The following is a 20015-nucleotide window of genomic DNA, read 5'->3' on the forward strand; positions in this document are numbered from 1 at the left end:
CTGGACTTTATGAGCCATTTGGTAGTGGTAAAATTTTCGTACTTTGACATTCCAAACCCACTGTGTTTTGCGATTGCAGATTATACGTGCTATACTGATAAGCAATGCTATTACAATGGCATGGGAATGTCACTCAGTGGAACCTTTTCCCAGCAGTACACCTGCTCGTTGGGGGAGTTACCAGACCTTGCTCTAAGGTCACCCTGAATGACTCAGAGGACAAGCTCTAATGGTTTCACGCATTTCATATCTGCGCTGTCAGGTTCACTTGCCACTTATGGGAAGCAGAAGCAGCAGAACTCTTGGTATTACAGCACTCATTCAGCCTCTCCCTAGCTGCAATCCACACATTCTCTGTCTGAAAAAACAAGGACTCCCCCAGATCTGGCAGCCACACAGCTGGCAGTAATCATTTACATCACTACACTGTACACAGGTTTGTTGTACTGTTGTTGACATTGAGCACTTCTTGTTTTAAAAAAACCCAAATAATGATATATGATGTGCAGGGGCAAATTAATGTTGATTTATTAATTATCAGAAATAACTCACGCAAAAAAGCAGGTCCAAAGCTGCCTTGTTTTTTTTTTTTTTTTGTTTTTTTTTTTTTGGGGGGGGGGGGGGGGGGTTCCCCACTGTTTTTAACTGTTTGTATTGAAACAACCCTTTGGTTACAAAGCAAAAACCTCAATTTAAATGTAAAATTCCACAAATAATTCCCAAGTGAAAATGTCTAATAGAGGTACTACATTTCAGCATGGTAAAGCAAGCACATCAAGCAACTGCATACTAAATCAAGATATTAATGAGCACATGCATTGTACATTCCGGATGCAGCATTGATTAGCTCAAAAATCATTGCTATAATGAGGGTTAGTAATATTATCCTTGTAACATTAGGGTTACCATTGAGATCGTTAATATTATTAGAAACAATTAGGCACCTACAAATAAAAGCTAAATAGTGTTTGTTTCTTTATTCTACTATAATTATATTAACATGTAGAATATACTGTATATGACCTGCATCTCAAAAAAGTGCATATACTGTCCTATATCGCAATATACATTAGAAAAGATATACATTGCTCAAAGATTAGCTGAATTGCAGTGCATCTCATATTCTTTTGAAGGGCCTTCATTAAGGGGAAGGCTAAACCAGTCCTGTTTATAATAAACTATAATGATGAAACTCCAGAAAGAATTGCATTAGCATTGTTTGCTCACTGTAATAATCTTATTCGATCAGTTTCTTCAATCTAACTCAACATACTATAATGAGGGGATAGGTGATAAACTGAGCTGTTGCTTGTACTTTGCACTCATCTGAACTCCATTAGCACACTGTGGTCATGTTGCATATTATAATATTTAGGGTGTAATCTTAATAATCTTCTATTGCTGGAAGTCAGGGTGTGGTAGCCTGATATTTGTTATAAAGCAAGGGTATGCTTTATATAAACAAGTAATAGGCTATTGCACAGAAATATTGGTTTACTAAGATCCCTGGTTAATTCTGTCAATAAACAAGTTTGGGAAATAAGAATTCAAGGCAAGGTCATATTTCACTCCAGTAGTGCATCGGTGCCATCTTTCTGAAGCACACAGTACTATGGATTTTGCATCAGTATGTAATTAATAACTCTGTACTTTCCTAATTTATATAATAAATAATGATATATATTTTTTTCTGACATATTAACATGTATTTGTAATAGAAATATATTTAGAGGAAAAAAAAATAGAAACGATTCTTTGCATTTTCTCTAACACAGTAAAATACGTCTGCTGGTTAGCCATTCTAAAAGTTTACCACTGGATTTTTGCAGGATATTTTAGCAGTTATATCATAGTATACTCAGCCTTGCCTTGTTTGTTAATATGCTTTACCATACCTCACTATTCTTACCTATGCTTTATTACACTTTGCTAGGCTTATAGTATTGGAAACTTTTATAAGGCCATTTTTGTAAGTCAGCTTTTTTTATAATCTTTGGTAGAATTCCTTTATCTTAAGAGCTCACAAAAAGGGCTTCTTACAACTTGTTATATCATTAGCAGGATAAAGTATTCATTCTATAATCCACCAGCGTTCTGGAATCAGGTGCCACACTACTGTAATATGATGTCATTTTGGCACAGATTTGGCAACACTGAATTACCTAATTAACTATTATGATGTCATGGCAATTTACAATTACAATTTAGATAGCATACAGTATACTTTAGATCACCTGTACAGAACAGTACATCCATAATCCAATGTGAGCAAACCATTATCCTTGCACTGTGGGCTACCTTCAATCTGCCCCCATCAAAAACAATTACAGTTCAACTGCAGTAAAAATGCATTACATTTAAACCACTAGCTGCAAAGTGTACTACCTTTAAATATCTAATAACCCAGGATTAATAAAACATAAAAAACACATTAAGCATAACAGCATTCTCAACCAGTCCATCACTGTTTTGTTGTTGACCCTTTTGACTAGCTTGTTTTTCCTGCCACAAGATAAAGTTCCTTATCGAAGACTTTGCTAACTTGTCTCCATTCCTGGCTCCCGATCCTACATTACAAAAATGTGTTCATTCTCTCATACAGATTTTTGAAAGTTTCTCATTAAGATAAGGATGAAATAAAAAGTCAAGTTTTTGGGACTAATTTCCATGGCTCCAAAAAACATCTAGTCCAGATTCATTTAAGCGTTACCTCATATTCTACCACTGAGTGGCTTATAGGTATTACAAAAAAATAAAAAAGAGCAATCAACCAATCACCTATCTTGTGTATGGATCTCAGATTCCAACATCTCCTAAACCAATAACATGTGACTTACAAGCTGAGTGGTTATGCTGATGGTAGGTGAGAAAATGTCATTGTAAGCTTTAGTAAGACTGCTGTGTCAGACCCTCTGTTGCTCTGGTTGGTGGTGGGGTGCTGTTGTTGGGGTGTTGTTGTTTGGGGGGTTGTCCCTGGTTGTTAGGGGGTGATGGTGGCGACGCTTCGAGATCTCTTCATGACCAGCCTGACCTCCACGTCGGCCACACTGTCCTCCGTGGTCTCAGCACAGCTCTCGTTGGCCACGGCCAGGTGGAGATCGAAGCGCAGCGACACAGACTTCTTCCGCAGGTGAGGGTTCCCCTTGAAGAACGAGCCCTCCCACTCCTTTATCACCTCGTCAATCTTCTCTTTCCTTCAGGAGGGAGAGAGAAACATCATTGTCAAATTAGTGATTGTCTAATTGAATTGATGACTTCAACAGGCCACACATGCAAGTAATTAAAAATAGTAAGAGAAAAGGAACACAAAGCCACACATGGTAAATTTGTATTGAATGACTCAGAGGAATAATCTGCAATCAATGGCAGTGCTTTATTACTTCAGTATTGATTGACTGTACTATAAGCCTGTGCTTACTAGATGTCATGATAGGGATTCAGCTTGATACAAAGGCTCAATCTATTGGTATGCTAATAGCTTGTTATGTGTTATGTCTAATTTCTGGTTAACAATGGGCCATGCAGCACAACACAACACTAAAATTTCTGTATTTTGCGCTGCGGACAGAGGACTTTACATCACAAGTCCCAAAGACTGAATTCATCCCAAACAAAATCAATGAAAGGGATATTAAACAGCCTCCCGGTTCCAGCCTGCCTGAATGAGGTTGGCTCCTGTTTCCCTGTTGCTCTCAGATACATCAATACATAAGAGCAGATGGAAGCATATCAAAGCCACACCATGCTGCAGCTTTATCAGCATGTCCTGGCTTGCCTGACTAACAAGGTTAATGTTCTTTGAGCTGAACATCCTCAAACACGAAAACACACACAGTGTGTTCATGACCAGAGGTGCAGAACAAAAACAAAGTCATGAATAATAAATACATTACATAAACTAAATGCATGTATACTATAATTAAAAAATGCATATCTCGGGGCTTTGGAAACCAATAATAAATAAAACACATTCTACTGTTTAGAAGTTTCTCTTTTTCCTTTAATGGTTACTTGAACTGGGTACCCTTTTTTTTTTTTTTTTTACTGTGATATGGTACGGATTTTACTTTTGTTTACCAGCTAATTCAAAATTAAAGAATGTTGAAATACACGTTTATATTTTTTAATATTTGGGGAAAAAACAACATGTTCATCCCAAAACTATTGCTCTTTTACTCCGACTTTTTAAGTAAAAAAAAAACACACTATCCGTACACTATGTAATTGTCTCGTTGAGTTTGCATGGACTCTGAATGAAAAGTGAAGCTGGGCTGCTTCTCTCTTAAACAACCCTGGTCCTCTATGATCTCACAGACAGCCGCCCGCTCCTGATTGGATGAGTCTAGTGAGGTCACTCTCAAGCATTCCAGCAGGATTAACGAGCTGATCCAGTTAATCAGCTAATCACTCACAGGATCATAAATGAAGGCTGTCCTTACAGTGGCAGCAATAATTTCACATTGATGATTGTGCTGAATATTGACATCCTTGGACTTGCCAGGACTAGCAGTGAGGGATAGTCATTTAACCTTTGAACAGATGAAGCACTGGTTATTTCTTTCTTTCTTTCTTTCTTTCTTTCTTTCTTTCTTTCTTTCTTTCTTTCTTTCTTTCTGCTTTAAGGGAGGAACAATTTATTAAACACCAAACTCTTGTTTCTTGATCATTTACTTAAAGCGCCTGATTTAACCCAGTTCTGAAACCCAGGACTGGATGCAAGACTTGTGTGAGTTTCAAGGTATATTTCTTTGTTTATTTCTTTCCCTGGCCTTTACTGTGTTTTACTCTTTAAAGTTCTTAAAGTTCTGGATTCCATACCATGATCTACAAATATTAAAAGCAAAAACTCTCTACAGTAGAGTATTTCTACACACCTTACCGAGAGTGTTATAGTTATCACATCGCTGAATGTAATAAAACTCCAGGAGGGACAATGATTCTAGAACAGTGTCGGAACGTTTCCCCGTGCTAGAATGCTGGATAAGTCCACTGATTCTCTGCAGTGCCATCCACACTGTGCCACACTTACTCTATGGTTCCATGGGCCTCTGCACTCTCCCTCAGCACGTTGCCCTGCAGGATCTCGTGGGTGGTCACGGTCTCAATCCTCGTATCCTTCTCAATATCCAAGGCTGGAAAAACAAAACCTGGTTAGGAGCAACATGCTCTCAATGTAGACTCTCTTTAATTGAGGCATGTTAGATAGAAGCTGACTGTAATTTTAACAGTACTTGTTGGTACCTCATTGTCCAATTATCTTTTTTTTGTATTATTATTTTTGGTGGGTTTTTTCTGCTAGACCAGGGCTCTCAAACCCGGTCCTCGGGACTCCAGTGTCTTCCGGTTTTCAGTTACTTAACTAAACCTTTAATTGAACTAATAACCCACAGTAACCTTGTAAAAGAGAGTAGTTAGTGGTTGGTTGTACTTAAATGGAGTAACAGCTGAATAATTAATTTCTATTGAGAATTACGAAGATAGCAAAAACAAACAGTAGTCACATATGTTCTGCGCCTACTATACTATAAATACCAGACATAGAAGCATCCACAGACAGAAGCTCTGAATACCTCCAGAATGATCGTGAGCCATCGGTGTAGCGTTTGAGGGCTCTGTCCAGGGGTTCAGGCAATCTGTTAATACTAGAGGCACATATGGTATCTAAACAATCAATGTAGAATGTCCTGTGGGTGTTTGAAATTACCTGGAAGTAACACTAAGCTTTTCTGTCTCCGCAGTGGTTTTGATTTCTTCTTCATGTTATTCTCTGAAGCCATAGGCACCACATGGTTCTTCAGGCTGCTCGGTTCCATGCCATTCCTCAAGGGCGGGCAGTCCCCCTCATTCCTGGAGGTGTTCCCTTTCATTACATTCCCGGGGGGATGTGATTTTTTTAAGTGGCAGGAAGGACGCGACTCCATGTCGTCTATTAAGGTTCTTGATTCCAGAGAATTCCCAGAGATGCCTGATTCCAAAATATTCCTGGAGCCATCTGATCCATGGAGCCTTTTTCAGAGAGAGAGAGAGAGAGAGAGAGGAGAGAGAGAGAGAGAGAGAGAGAGAGAGAGAGAGAGAGAGAGAGAGAGAAGGATGTACATGTATAATTCTAATCATGTTTGGGAAAATGAAAGGTTTTCCACTGTGTGTAATGGAAACCATTCTCAACGCCAATATCAAATTATACGGTTATAGATTGAAGATTAACCCTTTCATTGCATAAAGTACTTAAATACCGATAATAAATATATATATATATATATATATATATATATATATATATATATATATATATTTTTTTTTTTTTTTTTTTTGTTTGTTTTTTTTTTTTTTTTTTTTTTGTTTGTTTTTTTTTCCAAACCAATATAGCCCTACCCTGACTGTCTGACTCGATGTATACTCCAGAAATTGTTTAACCTCCCGCCTATATATATATATATATATATATATATATATATATATATATATATATATATATATATATATATATATATATAGATGAGAGAGAGAGAGGAGAGAGATGGAGAGAGAGAGAGAGAAAGAGAGACTAGAAGAGGTTTTTTGCAACCATCCCCATATGAGGTCATGTGCATGAAAAGGTTTTTAAATGACAGTGTTTCAAGGGTTGTGATGCAATATATGTTACATAGAATGCATACAATGTATGTTCTATACGTATTTTGTCTTTGAAAATTATCATAGTGACCTGATATTTAGAACAGGGTCACAATCGTTCCATTAACCACGTAATAATTGGTGCATACAATCCTAGGGATTTGGATCCCTAAAGGTGAGGGAACAATGGCTTGAAACCTGGTTCCAGGAGACCGGGACTGCAGACTTATTGTTAAAAGATTAGTGAATTGCAACAGCATGATGTGAACTGGTAAATACATGCTGGCTTCAGGAAATATTTTCAAAACCACCAATTACATTTACTGCTTTAATTTTATTGCTATTACATTCTGGAATGCAGATCAGCCTTGCTGTTACATTCCAGAATGGGGATAAGCCTTGCTGTCACATTCCAGAATGGGGATAAGCCTTGCTGTCACATTCCAGAATGGGGATAAGCCTTGCTGTTACATTCAGGAATTCAATCTCTGTTGTCAGAAAATACCTGTGGGGGGGCAGGTAAAACACGTTTTTAATAACTAAATACGCCTTCAAAACAACAACAAAAAAAAGAGAAAATGTTTAGTTTGTTGTCAACTTTCACCCTGTGTGGAGTTTTGTCTGAGTGGAGTTAGAAATAGTAAATAAAAATATAGTTAGAGTCAATGAGAAGACCCCTAAAATATAGGAATGCAAGTCAAAAATATATATATTTCTTCTTTTGGCTCTTTGGCATTCTTCAAAAAACTATTCTGAGCCCCGCTTGACGTTGACGGCACCCCCCCTTATTTCGACACCCCTTGTGTCTTTAGTGATATATTACTGCTTATCTCACAGGCGTGTCGTTGATTGGAAGGTAATTAAGGACCCTACATGTCTGGGACCCATCCCTGCTGAACCGAAGCCAACTGTCTGAGCGCTGGCTCTGCGTGCGTCTAAAATGAACACAAACTTTTCACTGGAGGTCCTTTCCGTTATTAGTATCGGTGACAATTTCTCTCAAGATCTATTTTACATAACACCAGCATAGGTTTCTATGTTATACAACAGCAAAAGAGCCGGGCTCGCCCGCATTCACGGTTTTAGATGTTTTAACCTCATCTCACCGACAGAGACCAGAATCCATTACAGTGGTGTATCACACAACACTGCTTGTTATCTGTGCTACTTTCCACTGTAGGTGGTGCCAAAATTGCCCAATGAAGAAACTAATTGCGCTCTCTTGCAGTGCGCGGGGTCGCCGGTTCTTGGTTCCACTCACCTGTTCTCCTCTCTCTCCAGCAGGCTGCGGTAAGTGGCAATCTCCCTCTCCAGAAGCTCTTTGGTGTTGAACAGCTTCTCGTGCTGGTGCCTCTGGCTCTCGATGCCCTGCCTCATCTCCCTTAGCTCAGTCTCCAGCCCCTGGATCACAACGGCCAGGCTATGGAGCTCACTCTCGTACTGCTGTTCTGAGGCCAGCAGGGAGTTCTCCAGACCCTTCTCCTTTTGGAGGGAGGGAGGGGGGGGGGGGGGTGGGGGGGTGAGCCTCCCAGGGCGCCATTGGATATTGCCATTGGATATTGCCATTGGATATTGCCATTGGATATTGCCATTGGATAGACAATATTACAGCTGACGGTACTTTGAACCATTTTCTTTTGGTGTTTGTACTACATACAATACGTTTTGCACTCAAACTTAGCTAAAAAGGTCCACATTTTTTCCTAATGTGCCGTATTTGTTGAAACAGCATGTAGAGAACATGACAGAAATGTGGTTTCCATAAGTTTTGCCTCAACCCGCAACCAGTGGCTTAGGTGCTGGAACCATTTTTATAGTGGGGGTGCTGAAAGCCATTGAACAAAACTGTAACCCCTGCATATGATGGAGCCATGCCAAGCCATGCTGCCGCACCCCCAGCTCCCTTAGTTCCAGCGCCCCAAGCTCCAGTGCCCCTAGCTCCAGCGCCCCTAGTTCCAGCGCCCCTAGTTCCAGTGCCCCTAGTTCCAGTGCCCCTAGTTCTGGTGACCCTAGTTCCAGCGCCCCTGGTTCCAGCGCCCCTGACCAGTGGTGTGGTCAAGCCAGAACTCCCATAATATAGACCAGCTAAATCACATGAGTCCCATCTCCTGCACACCTGTCCGATTCAGTCAGCCCTGATACAATGAAAAGACTATTCTTCTTCTGTTATTCTTTAACAAGTTTAAACATGCAGACTGGAATCAGACAGTGCATGAGGATAGTAGAAATAAGTGTTCCTAGAAGTTCAGTATACAAACAATATGTGAATTTGTATAACACTTGTCGAAAATATATAATGCGGTCTGGAAACTGGAACGTGGATTTTCTAGGGTTGATCCTGTATTCTCACCAGTGCGTGGAGGGATTCGATCTCCACCTCCAGACTCTGCCACTGTCGTCGAGCCTCATTTAACTCTGCCCTTGCGGCCTTCAACGCCTCCCCGTCTGTATTCATACTCACCTGGGCTGCCTCTTCCTCAAGCTGTACACACACACACACACACACACACACACACACAACCTGGTCCCTCCCAGTCTCTTATTGCCAGTTGGTCCTTAAACCTCAGTGACACAGCAACATGTGACGGGGGAGGAAAGAGGAAACATGTAGTCCTTGGCTGTAAAATACATATTGCAGTCTCTATGTGATACCATGCATAAACTGATGGGATAATACTGTACAAAAACAACATGCCAAATTTATTTAATACAGTACAGTTATATAGGTTTAAAATAGGAAACATTTTCTCTCTTTCCTATGTTAGACAATTCCATTTCTGGCTTTAATTCCAACCTAATGCATTTTGGGGGGTGTAGTCAAATGGATAGGATATTAGTAGCTTTACATAGAGTATGTGTCACAATAAAGTGTTACCATGAGCCCACAGCGTACATGTCACGTACATGTCATCATACCTTATATAACATGGCTATATTTAGGATGACATCATATTCTCTCTTACTGATTAAGCAGAGCGGTTTGCCTGCACTTTAAAATGGACAGGAGAGAGAGAGAGAGAGCGAGAGATAGAGAGCGAGAGAGAGAGAGAGAGAGAGAGAGAGAGAGAGAGAGAGAGAGAGAGAGAGAGAGAGAGAGAGAGAGAGAGAGAGAGAGACAGAGAGAGAGATAGAGAGAGAGAGATAAACAGCCAATGCCAATGACACAGAGGAAAATATAAACTTTGCCCAGCTTACAGTATGTGAACATTGGGCCCAGACATACACAGAGAACCATACTAGTAGTTTAATTCCATTGCTGCCTTTTCAATTGGGATTCCCTGCTTGTCGAGGGAGGGAGAGGGGAGGGACAGGGAGGGTGTTGCTGGGGAGAGGAAGGCACGTTCATTACCTGGGTGATGGCTGTGCTTCCCCGGACCTCGGCCCTCATCCCATTGCTGCTGCTGCTAACGAGGCTCTCGTAGTGGGTCCTGATCTCACTGAGGAGTTGGGAGAGTTCCATTCCTCTCCCATCGTCCTCCGACAGCACTAGCAGAACATCAGGAGCGAGGAGACAAGACTGCTGCAGAGCCTGCACTGCCTGCAGAGATGGCCCTCTCTCCTACTCTGTCTCCCCGCCTTCCTACGCCTCTCTCCTCCTCCTGTCAACCTCCCCCTCTCCTCTCTGCTCTCCCTCTGGCTCTCCCTCAATATCTCTCTACCTTCGTACCCCCCCCTCTCAACTCTCCTCTCTCCCAACGTTCTTCCCTCAACACTCTTCCTCTCTACTCTTCGTCACTCCATTCTCTCCTCTATTTCTCCTCTCTCCCGTTCCTCCCCCTCTCGCGTTCCCAATCACTCTCTCGTCCCCTCTCTCCCCCCCTACCTGCAGCTCCTCCTTTTTATATTTGAAAACGGGTCGAATGTCATACGACTGTAACGGGTCTGATGTGTCTCTTGGTATGATCATCACAATTAGGTAACGACGGAAAAGTTAACCTCGAAGGTACGAACAGGCTCCCCCTCTTCCCCCGGCCCTGTCCCTCTCCACAACTACCCCCTCTCCTGCCTGTGCAAGTAATGGACCACTCCCGACAACAAGGGGCCTCGAGCCGGGATCTTCTCTCCGACCTCCTCGATTCCCCTTCCTCCGAGGCCTCTCAGAAGAACTCCCCCGCAGTCCCTCTCCTCTCACCCCCCCTTCTCAGTCCCCTCCCCTAGTAGCGGAGTCTAGTCGCCCTCTCCTAACTCCTCCTAGCCCTCCGCGCTCCTCCCCTGTTTGACTGCGTCTCGCGACCCCCTTCTTCCCTACCTCCCCTCTCTTCCCTTGGGGGGGTGGGGGGGAGAGAGGGAGAGAGAGAGAAAGGGGAGGAGAGAGAGATGGGGGGAGAGAGGGGGAGGAGAGAGAGGGAAGGAGGGGGAGGCTCGGACGTCTCCGTACCCTCCTCTCCCTCCCCTCCTACCTAGAAGGGAGTGAGAAGGAGAGAGAGCAGTGAGAGAGAGAAAAAGAGAGAGAGGGCAAGGAGGGGAGAGAGAAGGAGGGGAGGAGAGAGAGAGAGAGAGAGCAGGAGAGGAGAGAGAGAGAGAGAGAGAGAGAGAGAGGGAGAGAGAGAGAGAGAGAGAGAGAGAGAGAGAGAGAGAGAGGTATCGAAGCGTTTAAAATTGCTACAAGCCTTCTGTAGGTCAAGCCAGTCAGGGAAAATGATGCAGCATTTTTAGTTTTTATTCTTTTTTGCCTTGTTAAAATAAGTAACTGCTGTAGTAACAGTCTTTGGTATTTCTAGATATCTTAGGATATTTTTTTACAGTTACAGATTTTTTGATTTTTACAGAATTACTTAATACAGAAGATATTAATTTGTGTTGGTCACCCTATTGCACATGTATTAATAAAATAGTTTAGAATAAGTATTTATATACGTCTCTATGGGTGCAATATATATTGGTGTCTCGCTCTGCTTGTGCAGTATGTAACTATATGATACTGTGCATGCATTGAGGGTATAATACTGTACAAAAACAACAAGGCAAATGTGTTTAATACAGTACAGGTATATCGGTGTACTAAAAAATAAGAATAAAGTATCCTTGTTGAAATGTTTGTTTTACTTTGGAAACATTTTACATTGCAGCAAGTGTCTCTAATTACTGTGTATTTAAATCGTAGTTACTTAGTAAATGCATCTGTACTTGCACACAATGACCATGTTCTTATGCATAAGTACAATGTATTTATTGTGCAAGTCTTTTTGCATGATATATGTAAGTACACAATTGTATCAGAAAGGGGTTAGTTAGGGTTTGATTAGGGTTTGGGTTATATCATGCAAAAAGATTTCCACAGTAAGTACATTGTAACTATGCATAATAACATTGTCATTATGTGTGAATACAGATGCATTTACTAAGTAACTACGACATAAACACACAGTAATTAGAGACACTTAATGAATAGTTTTACTTTTACTAATTTTACTTATTCAAGTTCTAGACATAAATAACTTAAATGTCTGTACAAAGGGAATTAGGCAGGGTACATCATCCCTGTTTTACCTCACTGTGACCCAGCTGTAAGTCTCTGATCTCCCCCATCCTCCTCTCCAGCTCTCCCTGCAGCTCAGAGCTCTGCTGATCCAGGCAACGCTGCACCTCACGGAGGGCCGACACCTTACCTTCCATCAGTCTTGTTCGGGACTCTTCTGCGGCACACCTACGGCAAAAAGAACGTCATCTACTGGCATAGAATCGACTGTGGAATTCAGGGAAAACTTATTCTGAAGAAAATCATGCAAAGGATAATAAACCAAGTGGGATTACAGCTGGTACACCAGAGTGTAGCTGTGAAACTGTCCCCCCTGCAACACTCACACGTAGAATGAGTGTAGTATTTCTTCCATCCAATAGGGGCATTGTTGTAGGGGGAGTCGTTTAACAGTTACACTCTGATGTACCAGCTATCCTTTGAGATCAGACATGCTGTATTAAGCCACAAGAGGGCATTTAAGCGTCTGGGTTTTAAAATGCCCCCAGGGTGTGACGAGTCCAACGGAAAATGATGTACAAAGTGAACCTAAAAAAATATACGACTCCACGAGCTTAAACACCCGGGATATTGTAAACCTGTACAAACTAGTTCTTTAACCTTTTCCATACCAAAGCACCAAGCTGTATTCGTGTACATTACATTTAGACTTTTGCGGTGAACAAAAATTAAAGTAATGATAACAGCATAGTTAAAGAGAAATTATAATAACAGGCAGAAGATGCCAGTTAAATACGCTCAACAAAAAATTACAAAGTAAGCTGCCCTCAAATAAGGACAATGGCACTTAATGGGTTAAGTATACAGTGCTAATAAAGTATCTATAAATTACTCCAAATTGACAAGGGGAAAGTTACCAGGAAAGCACACTGAATCCTGTGTATAATGTATTGCCAAGGATATTCCTCACATCTGATCTTTTTTTTTTAAATGACATTTTAGATCTGTAAAGCTTCAGCTGACCTGGTTTTGAGATGTGTCAGTTCCATGTGTGTGGTGTCAAACTGAAGGGTCAGGTTTGCGTTCTCTACCATCAGACTGTGTACCTGCAAGGGGATTTGAAACAGGACTTCAGCCAGCTCATGAACTTGTTTTAACTTTTAAATAGTATAGCTAATTAACCTTAATGAGTAAATCTGAAGTTTTGTACCAAGTTTCAAGTTTGTACTGCAGAAGTTTATCAGATGTCCCAGGACGTTTTGTTCCAGTTTTCAGCCTTAATTGTTTGTCTCGGTCAGAAACAATACAATTGTTAAATCATCCTTGTTTTGCTATTTTGCATTCACAAAACTACAGCATTGTGCTCAGCAAGTTGACAGCACTGTCATTTATTATACAAAAATAAAATGAAGAAACTTATGGATTACTTCTTTAATAATTAGAGACACAATGTAAAGTGTTACCAAGAGTTTTTTTTAAGTCATGCTTAGTGCTCCAGAGCACTTCACTACTTCAGACTTAAGCGCAACCCAACGACAGTCAACCAAAGTCTTTTCTAATCATCACCGATATCACTGTAGGGCTGATTTGTTCTAAATCATCTTCCATGGCCTGTGGTGGATGCCTATTTCTTTGCTTCTTTCAAGCAGCGCACCTTGCCAGCTCCTCACTTGATATTCATGAACTGGAAACTCATTAGCGTTGATGTGGATGTTAGCATGTTGAGGCACAGCGGTCGCTGAAGAGTTGCCGTCTCGAACGTGTTCATTTTAGTTATGTTAGTCAATGCTCTGGGCTGTGAGTTATAAGATGGATTTGAATGGAGGGTTGTGGGAGTCAGAATGTTCCAGAAGGAATGGAAAGCATCATAAAGCATGCCATCCAGTGCATAGATCAGGGTAACTCAGCCCTGGTCCTGGAGGGCTGCTGTCTTTCCTGGTTTTTGTTCTAACTGTACACTAAATTGATTAACTGACGAATTAAGCTTCTAATAAGCACTTAATTGGTCCAATTAACTCATTTAGGGTACAGTTGTAACAAAAACCAGGAGGGACAGCGGCTCTCCAGGACCAGGGTTGAGTACCCATGGCAGAGATCGTAAAAACAATATTTCTCTCTTTTAAATTTGATGTATATATATATATAGATAGATAGATAGATAGATAGATAGATAGATAGATAGATAGATAGATAGATAGACAAACAGATAGATAGATAGATAGATAGATAGATAGACAGACAGGCAGGCAGACAGATAGCTATATAGACAGACAGACAGACAGACAGACAGACAGACAGACAGACAGACAGACAGACAGACAGACAGACAGATAGATAGATAGATAATGCTATTTATTAGAAAATTCTATATACTATATATGTGTAAATAAATAAATACTGCAGTTTATCTAATAGATCATAAAACGTATCATGTAATACTGTGTATGTACAATAAGAGACCATGCTGTCTAACACTGCTGCAACTTATTTAAAATGCTTGACAAAGCATTTTCCTGAAGAAGAAAAAAAATTAAACTTTGAAACTCGGCGCACTGAAACAACACGATTTCAACCAGAATAATAATCAGGTGCAGAATGATTGCGCATTGAAAAGCCAGCCTACTTCCTCCCTGAGCTGGGTCAGCGCCTCCAATGCTTGGCTCCACTCCCTCTGCTGGGGCGCGTGGCTCTTCATCCAGCCATGGATCTGCCCCTCCAGCCCCTGGTTGATCTCCTCCAGGCTGCGGACCTGCTCCAGGAAGCCAGCTAGCCGTTCGTTCAGGTTCCTCATGGTCTCCTGAGGGTCCAAGGGCCCGGGCTGGCCAGGGGAAACGAACACCTTCCTTATCATCGCTGCAGGCTTGCTGCGTGGACCAGGAGTTTAGGAAGCAGCAATGAATGAACAAGACATTTAACTCAAGAATAATGAACTCCAGATGTATCGTTATTATTTTATTGTCTTTGTCATCATTCTGAGGTTGTTCTGGGTTATTATATATTTGTCTGTCTTTACCTGGCTTCGAATATGCTTTGAGCTTGCCTAGAGAATCCTAGGTGACAACCTTGCTTGTTCAAATCAAGACCTCTCTGCAGGCCCCAGTCTTTTCTCTACATACAGAAAGACAGAGAGCTTTAGAAGAGGCTGGAGGAGCTGAAAAGTCACGTTGCCACGTGACCTGAATGGATAAGGAAGAGTGTTCACTCGAGGCATTTAGGATTCTCCAGACAAGCTCCAAGCAGCAGCTCAGGTAAAGACAGATTTAGAGAAATGTATACAAAGTTAATATGAGAGCAACAGAACCCAGACCCACTCAGAATGAATGCAGACGGGATAGTAAAGGAAATAGGATTGAATTAATGACTTTGATAATAAATAAGTTTCAATCACAAGCATCAATCCAGTACAGTGGCTCATGATTGTACATACAGTATACCATAGACCCTTCATTAAATCACTTACCTCAATTTCATCTATTATTAATAATAATCATTTTGTGCTAAATCTTACAGCCAAATAACAAGGGAACCTTCCATTTAATGTGAAAATAAGCATGAATCAGAGCTTTGCTCAACAATCACACTGTGGCTCTTCACTGGACTATGAAGGAGCTCCCCTTTCACCCGGTTCAGAACCCCAATATAACCACAACCCTCCCTAACCCCCTCTGCTGGAGAACCCCAAACTCACCGTGCAGTCCGAGATCAGAATCCAGCTGCCTTTGTGATGCTCCAGATAGCAGGGCAGTCACTGGCTCAAGCCTCACAGACTCTGACCATTGCTGACTGTCAGTTGTGTAACAAAGCTACTTCCTGTAAGGTCACCTGGAAAGAGAGGGCAGGTTAAATGAACTAAGCCATTAGGCCAATTTCTGTGTCTCCCAAAAATGTGAACCTTCTATTCTTTCTAGTTGTTGTCCTATGTGTGGAACAAAGGCCAGAGTCACACCTTTTGCAAAAACATCCTACAGTCACCATCACTGTCGCTATTGTGGCCATTGTGTGGCGTGCTTGATCCCGGATTAGAGGCTTCCATTCAGACTCACAGCAGTATCCTGTCTGAATAGTGGTGGAGTTCAGTCCTAGGGGTCACCAACAATAACACTAAATGCATTCTCTTATTGTGTGCACTACTCTGATAAACATGTTTTTTTTAACATTGCTTTTTCACATCTCCCTGGATAAAATGAAACCAAATACCCCATTATTATCTGTTCGAGAAAGGATACAGTAGCAGTGTACAATCAGAACACCTCAAGACTGTACTATGTCCTTTGTATACCTACTTGCATGAAAACCTCTGGGTGTGAGGATTTCAATTGTTCTGTCAGTAATCAGTGATATAGAAACACATGTGAAAACGTTAGACCATTTTGTCCTTTAATTAGACATCTTAAACCACTTCTAAAAAAGTCTCTTTCCTTTTATTATTTGTGACTCCATGTTCCTTTTCTCTGACTATTTTAAATGAATTGAATGCGCGGCTTGTCAAAGTCATAAATGAAATTAAACAATCACTAATTTGCCTATTTGGACACTTTTCCAAGATTTTCAGTAACAGTAGTTTGCTTTCATTTGCACGACAAACCAAAAACAGCAGAAGCAAGGGTCATTTTTGCCACTGAATACATTTCAAGCTATGCTTGTTATATTTTGAATATATTTATCGTGGCACTAACTTTGTGTATTTTTCAACACATGGTTTAGTATTGCGGGTATAATAAATGCAAGTGACAAAATATGTTCTGTCTATTTGAATAGAATACAATTTGTAGCATAGCAATACATATTTGTCATACAAATACCTGGTAGTTACATTGAAACATGCCTGGAATGTATAATTCAAAAGACCTTTCAATAAAACAATCCCATGTTTTAATTCCCGATCAAAGATTTGAAAGTCATTGATCCGTATCACCTTTTTAAAAGTTCCTTGTAATGCATAATCTCCCTTGACAAAGCGAGAACAACAGTGGACTACTCATGGAATCTGAACATTGTATTCAGCGCTGGCCCCACCTAGTTAAATATGTGACGTGCCATAAACTTGTCCTGCCGAAGCTAAACAAAGCCTTATTGACTACAGTACCGAGGTATCAGCCAGGAAAAAAGAAAACCTTAGAAAAGCATAACAAAATGTCATAAAGCCTAATAAAAGCATGGTAATGCAAGGCAAACATTGTAAATCCTAGCAAAGTGGGATAAACTTTATTAAAATAGCATGGTCACCTATGGGAAATGCATAGCATAGCCATGGAAAAACAATAGAAAACTGCAAAATTGCCATGCAAAAATTCTGTTGGAAACTTTAATGGATATTCCTACAGGAACCATGTTTCTTGTGCTAAAATAGAAAGATAGTACCTTTAACCTCATAAACTGCCAAATAGCACATTGAGATTGTCGCTTTATACATAAAGCAAAGCCAGATGGCCCGGTACAGCAAACGAAGTTAGGCATTCTACTTTACCTGTTTGTCTTCAAGGAATGTATGTCAACTAGTGAAGGAATGTGAAACAGCTCAACAAAGAAAGAGTCAAATGACCGCAGGGTACAGACACTGCAAAAGACACACAGGCTCCTGGGGTTTGTTTGCCTTGGATTGCTTCATCGCTCAGTGCATTTTTTATCGTCAGAAATGTTTGGCTTAATTGGCAAGCAGACAGATTAAACAGTCACGCCATTGTGTAATCAGTAACAGAGAGCTGATTTCTTTCTTTTTCCCTATAGTCATAGGCAATATTAGATACAGGAGAGGAAAATAAACACACAAACACAGTCAATGAGTTAAGCAGAATTAAATTTAGAACAGAACCACAATTCTACACAGAGAGTTATAAATGAATGGAATAGATGACCAAGTGAAGCAGTAGGATCTAAAACACTGGAGACATTTAAAAAAATACTTTTAAATTACATCCCCCACCACCACCACCCAGTAGGGGAAAATGAGCCCAATGGCCTTTTCTCGTTCTCAGACATTTTTTATGTTCTTATGAGAACACAGCATATAAGACCCAGGTCAGTTAGGCATATAAGACCTAGAACAAATACCCAAGAAAAATATTGATTGGCCCACTTGGTGACTTATAAGAGAAGACTGTGGCTTTAATCAATCTTCACAATAACCAAGTAGCAGTCAGTGAGTCAATCAGAAAAATAAATAAATACATTTTGGTTAATATTGGATTACTAACAAACTTGCGTAAAATCAATAAATATATCTCATGTGCAACTTTGTTTTACTATGTGTATCCCTGCAACAGCTGTGCTAGACCATAATAAAATTATATATATATATATATATATATATATATATATATATATATATATATATATATATATATATCAACTAAATTGTTCCCCCTTATGAAAGAAAGAAAGAAAAATAATATAGAATGTAAATAAATGTATTCTGTATTGACTCTATTTAAAAGTAGCTGGTGACCTCTCTTTTAGATTTTTTTTCAAGCTTAAGTTTCCACTCAGCACTGCAGCTGGCCACTGTCTTTATATTCAAGAAAAACAAAGTTTAAAACCTGTTTGGCAAACAGATAAACACACGACAGAGAAACAAGAAGAAGTAAACATTGCACTGTACTTACAGCAAGCAGAGAGACGGACAGTCAACTGTAAAAGGCATTTTCTGTTTAAAGCTAAAACTCAAAAACTTGTTGCCTTTCCCACCCTTTGGTTTTGAATATTCCCAAAGGTTGTGTTGATGTGAACTGACATTTTACCAAATTAGGAACCCTGTTCTTCCAGTCTGAAACATCCCTGCCCCCATTAGCCATGAACATGTGCAAAGCTTACCATTAGAGCCACTGAAAAACATTTTCCTGATTATATGTGCATTTGTAATTTCAAATTACCATACTTTATTTTGTTTTGTTTGGGATATTGGTAACACTTTACATTAGGGGTCTCTAAGTACTGTGCATTTACATAGTAGTTACATAGTAGTTACCTTTAAAGGTTAGGGTTAGTGTTATATCGTGCAAAAAAAATTGTACAAATTAAGTAAATTGTAACTATGCATAATAACATTGTAATTATGTGTAAGTACACATGTGTTTACTAAGTAACTACTATGTAAACACACAGTAACTAGAGACACTTAATGTAAAGTGTTAGCAGGATATTTTTGGGGTTAGACCAAAATAAAATAGAGAATGACAAGTGGTTTCTTTTCAACTACTCACAGTAATAAAAGTAAAAAAAAAACAAATAGCATTTACTGTACAGTCTACATGCCAATCGTTCATTCTCCGCTTGCGTTTCTTCCTGCATGCCACAGTCTTTAATATTTGGGCACTAGTCTGTTGTAAGTTGATCGAGATGTGCTGACTGCTGACAATCCAATCAGGATGTTTATCGCGTTACCCAAAGAGCATTCTCATGCAACAAGACATTGCCAACCTTCAGGCAAGATGAGGCTGGAGGCAACAACAATCAAAGGCGTGGGAGTCTGTAATTATTTTATTTGATTGGCAGCCATGTAAATGTCAACCACACAGCATAATCATTAGAGCGGTTGAATACCACTAGGTAAAGGACTGCTTGGGGCATGTTTAACCCGAGGTGGCACCTCTAAAGGGACCTGCACTTTAAATCTGTCTTAGGCGTGAATGGCAATCTTAAAATTGACAGTTAGGCCTGTAATAAGACTAGCATTACAACACAGCGAAAAGCTCAAACTGCCACGCAGTGCGAGGGAGTGTTATTCCCACCACAGTAAAAATTCACCTCTCAAATACACCACGGTACATTTTAATAAACAATTAGAAAGCAGATTATTCCACCTGCATGCTTCGAATAATTACCGTCACTTGGGAACACCCTAAGGAAAGGCACTGATCTGCAAAGCACCTAAGAAAATAACTCGTTTCGAGAGAGGGAAGAGCTTTCTTTAAGCATTTTCTCACATTCCTAAAGACCAGCTTGAATCTGAACTCGATTTGAATGAACTAAAAAAAAAAAAAAAAAA

The 20015-nt window shown here is 40.2% G+C and overlaps 1 protein-coding gene across 4 annotated transcripts; it reads right to left on the bottom strand.

Annotated features, from left to right (window-relative positions):
- Positions 1-666: 666 nt before the first annotated feature.
- krt222 (keratin 222) lies at positions 667-18687 on the bottom strand. Of its 4 annotated transcripts, none has more exons than XM_041267217.1 (11): positions 18634-18687; positions 15720-15853; positions 14655-14895; positions 13055-13137; positions 12103-12259; positions 9962-10150; positions 8963-9094; positions 7874-8094; positions 5705-6006; positions 5030-5132; positions 667-3194 (listed from the first exon to the last, which is right to left on the bottom strand). In XM_041267217.1, the coding sequence occupies exons 3-11, from the start codon at positions 14880-14882 to the stop codon at positions 2981-2983; spliced, it is 1629 nt and encodes a 542-aa protein (XP_041123151.1). In that variant the 5' UTR covers positions 14883-14895; positions 15720-15853; positions 18634-18687; the 3' UTR covers positions 667-2980. The 4 variants fall into 4 exon arrangements, with proteins under 4 accessions (XP_041123151.1, XP_041123152.1, XP_041123149.1 ...); XM_041267218.1 differs by lacking the exon at positions 18634-18687 and adding an exon at positions 17499-17592 and having other exon boundaries at positions 14655-14849; XM_041267215.1 differs by lacking the exon at positions 18634-18687 and adding an exon at positions 17499-17592.
- Positions 18688-20015: the final 1328 nt, after the last annotated feature.

This window comes from Polyodon spathula, chromosome 12 (genome assembly GCF_017654505.1).
Source record: "Polyodon spathula isolate WHYD16114869_AA chromosome 12, ASM1765450v1, whole genome shotgun sequence".
NCBI classification, from domain to species: Eukaryota; Metazoa; Chordata; class Actinopteri; order Acipenseriformes; family Polyodontidae; genus Polyodon; species Polyodon spathula.

Excerpts from the sequence above, each read along its gene's own strand:
- krt222 (XM_041267217.1), bottom strand. The coding sequence starts at position 14,882 with ATGATAAGGAAGGTGTTCGTTTCCCCTGGCCAGCCCGGGCCCTTGGAC. Across the intron at positions 10,151-12,102 it reads TACAGCTGGGTCACAGTGAG|GCAGTGCAGGCTCTGCAGCA; the intron begins GTAAAACAGGGA and ends CCATCTCTGCAG. Across the intron at positions 3,195-5,029 it reads GAGGCCCATGGAACCATAGA|GAAAGAGAAGATTGACGAGG; the intron begins GTAAGTGTGGCA and ends TCCCTCCTGAAG.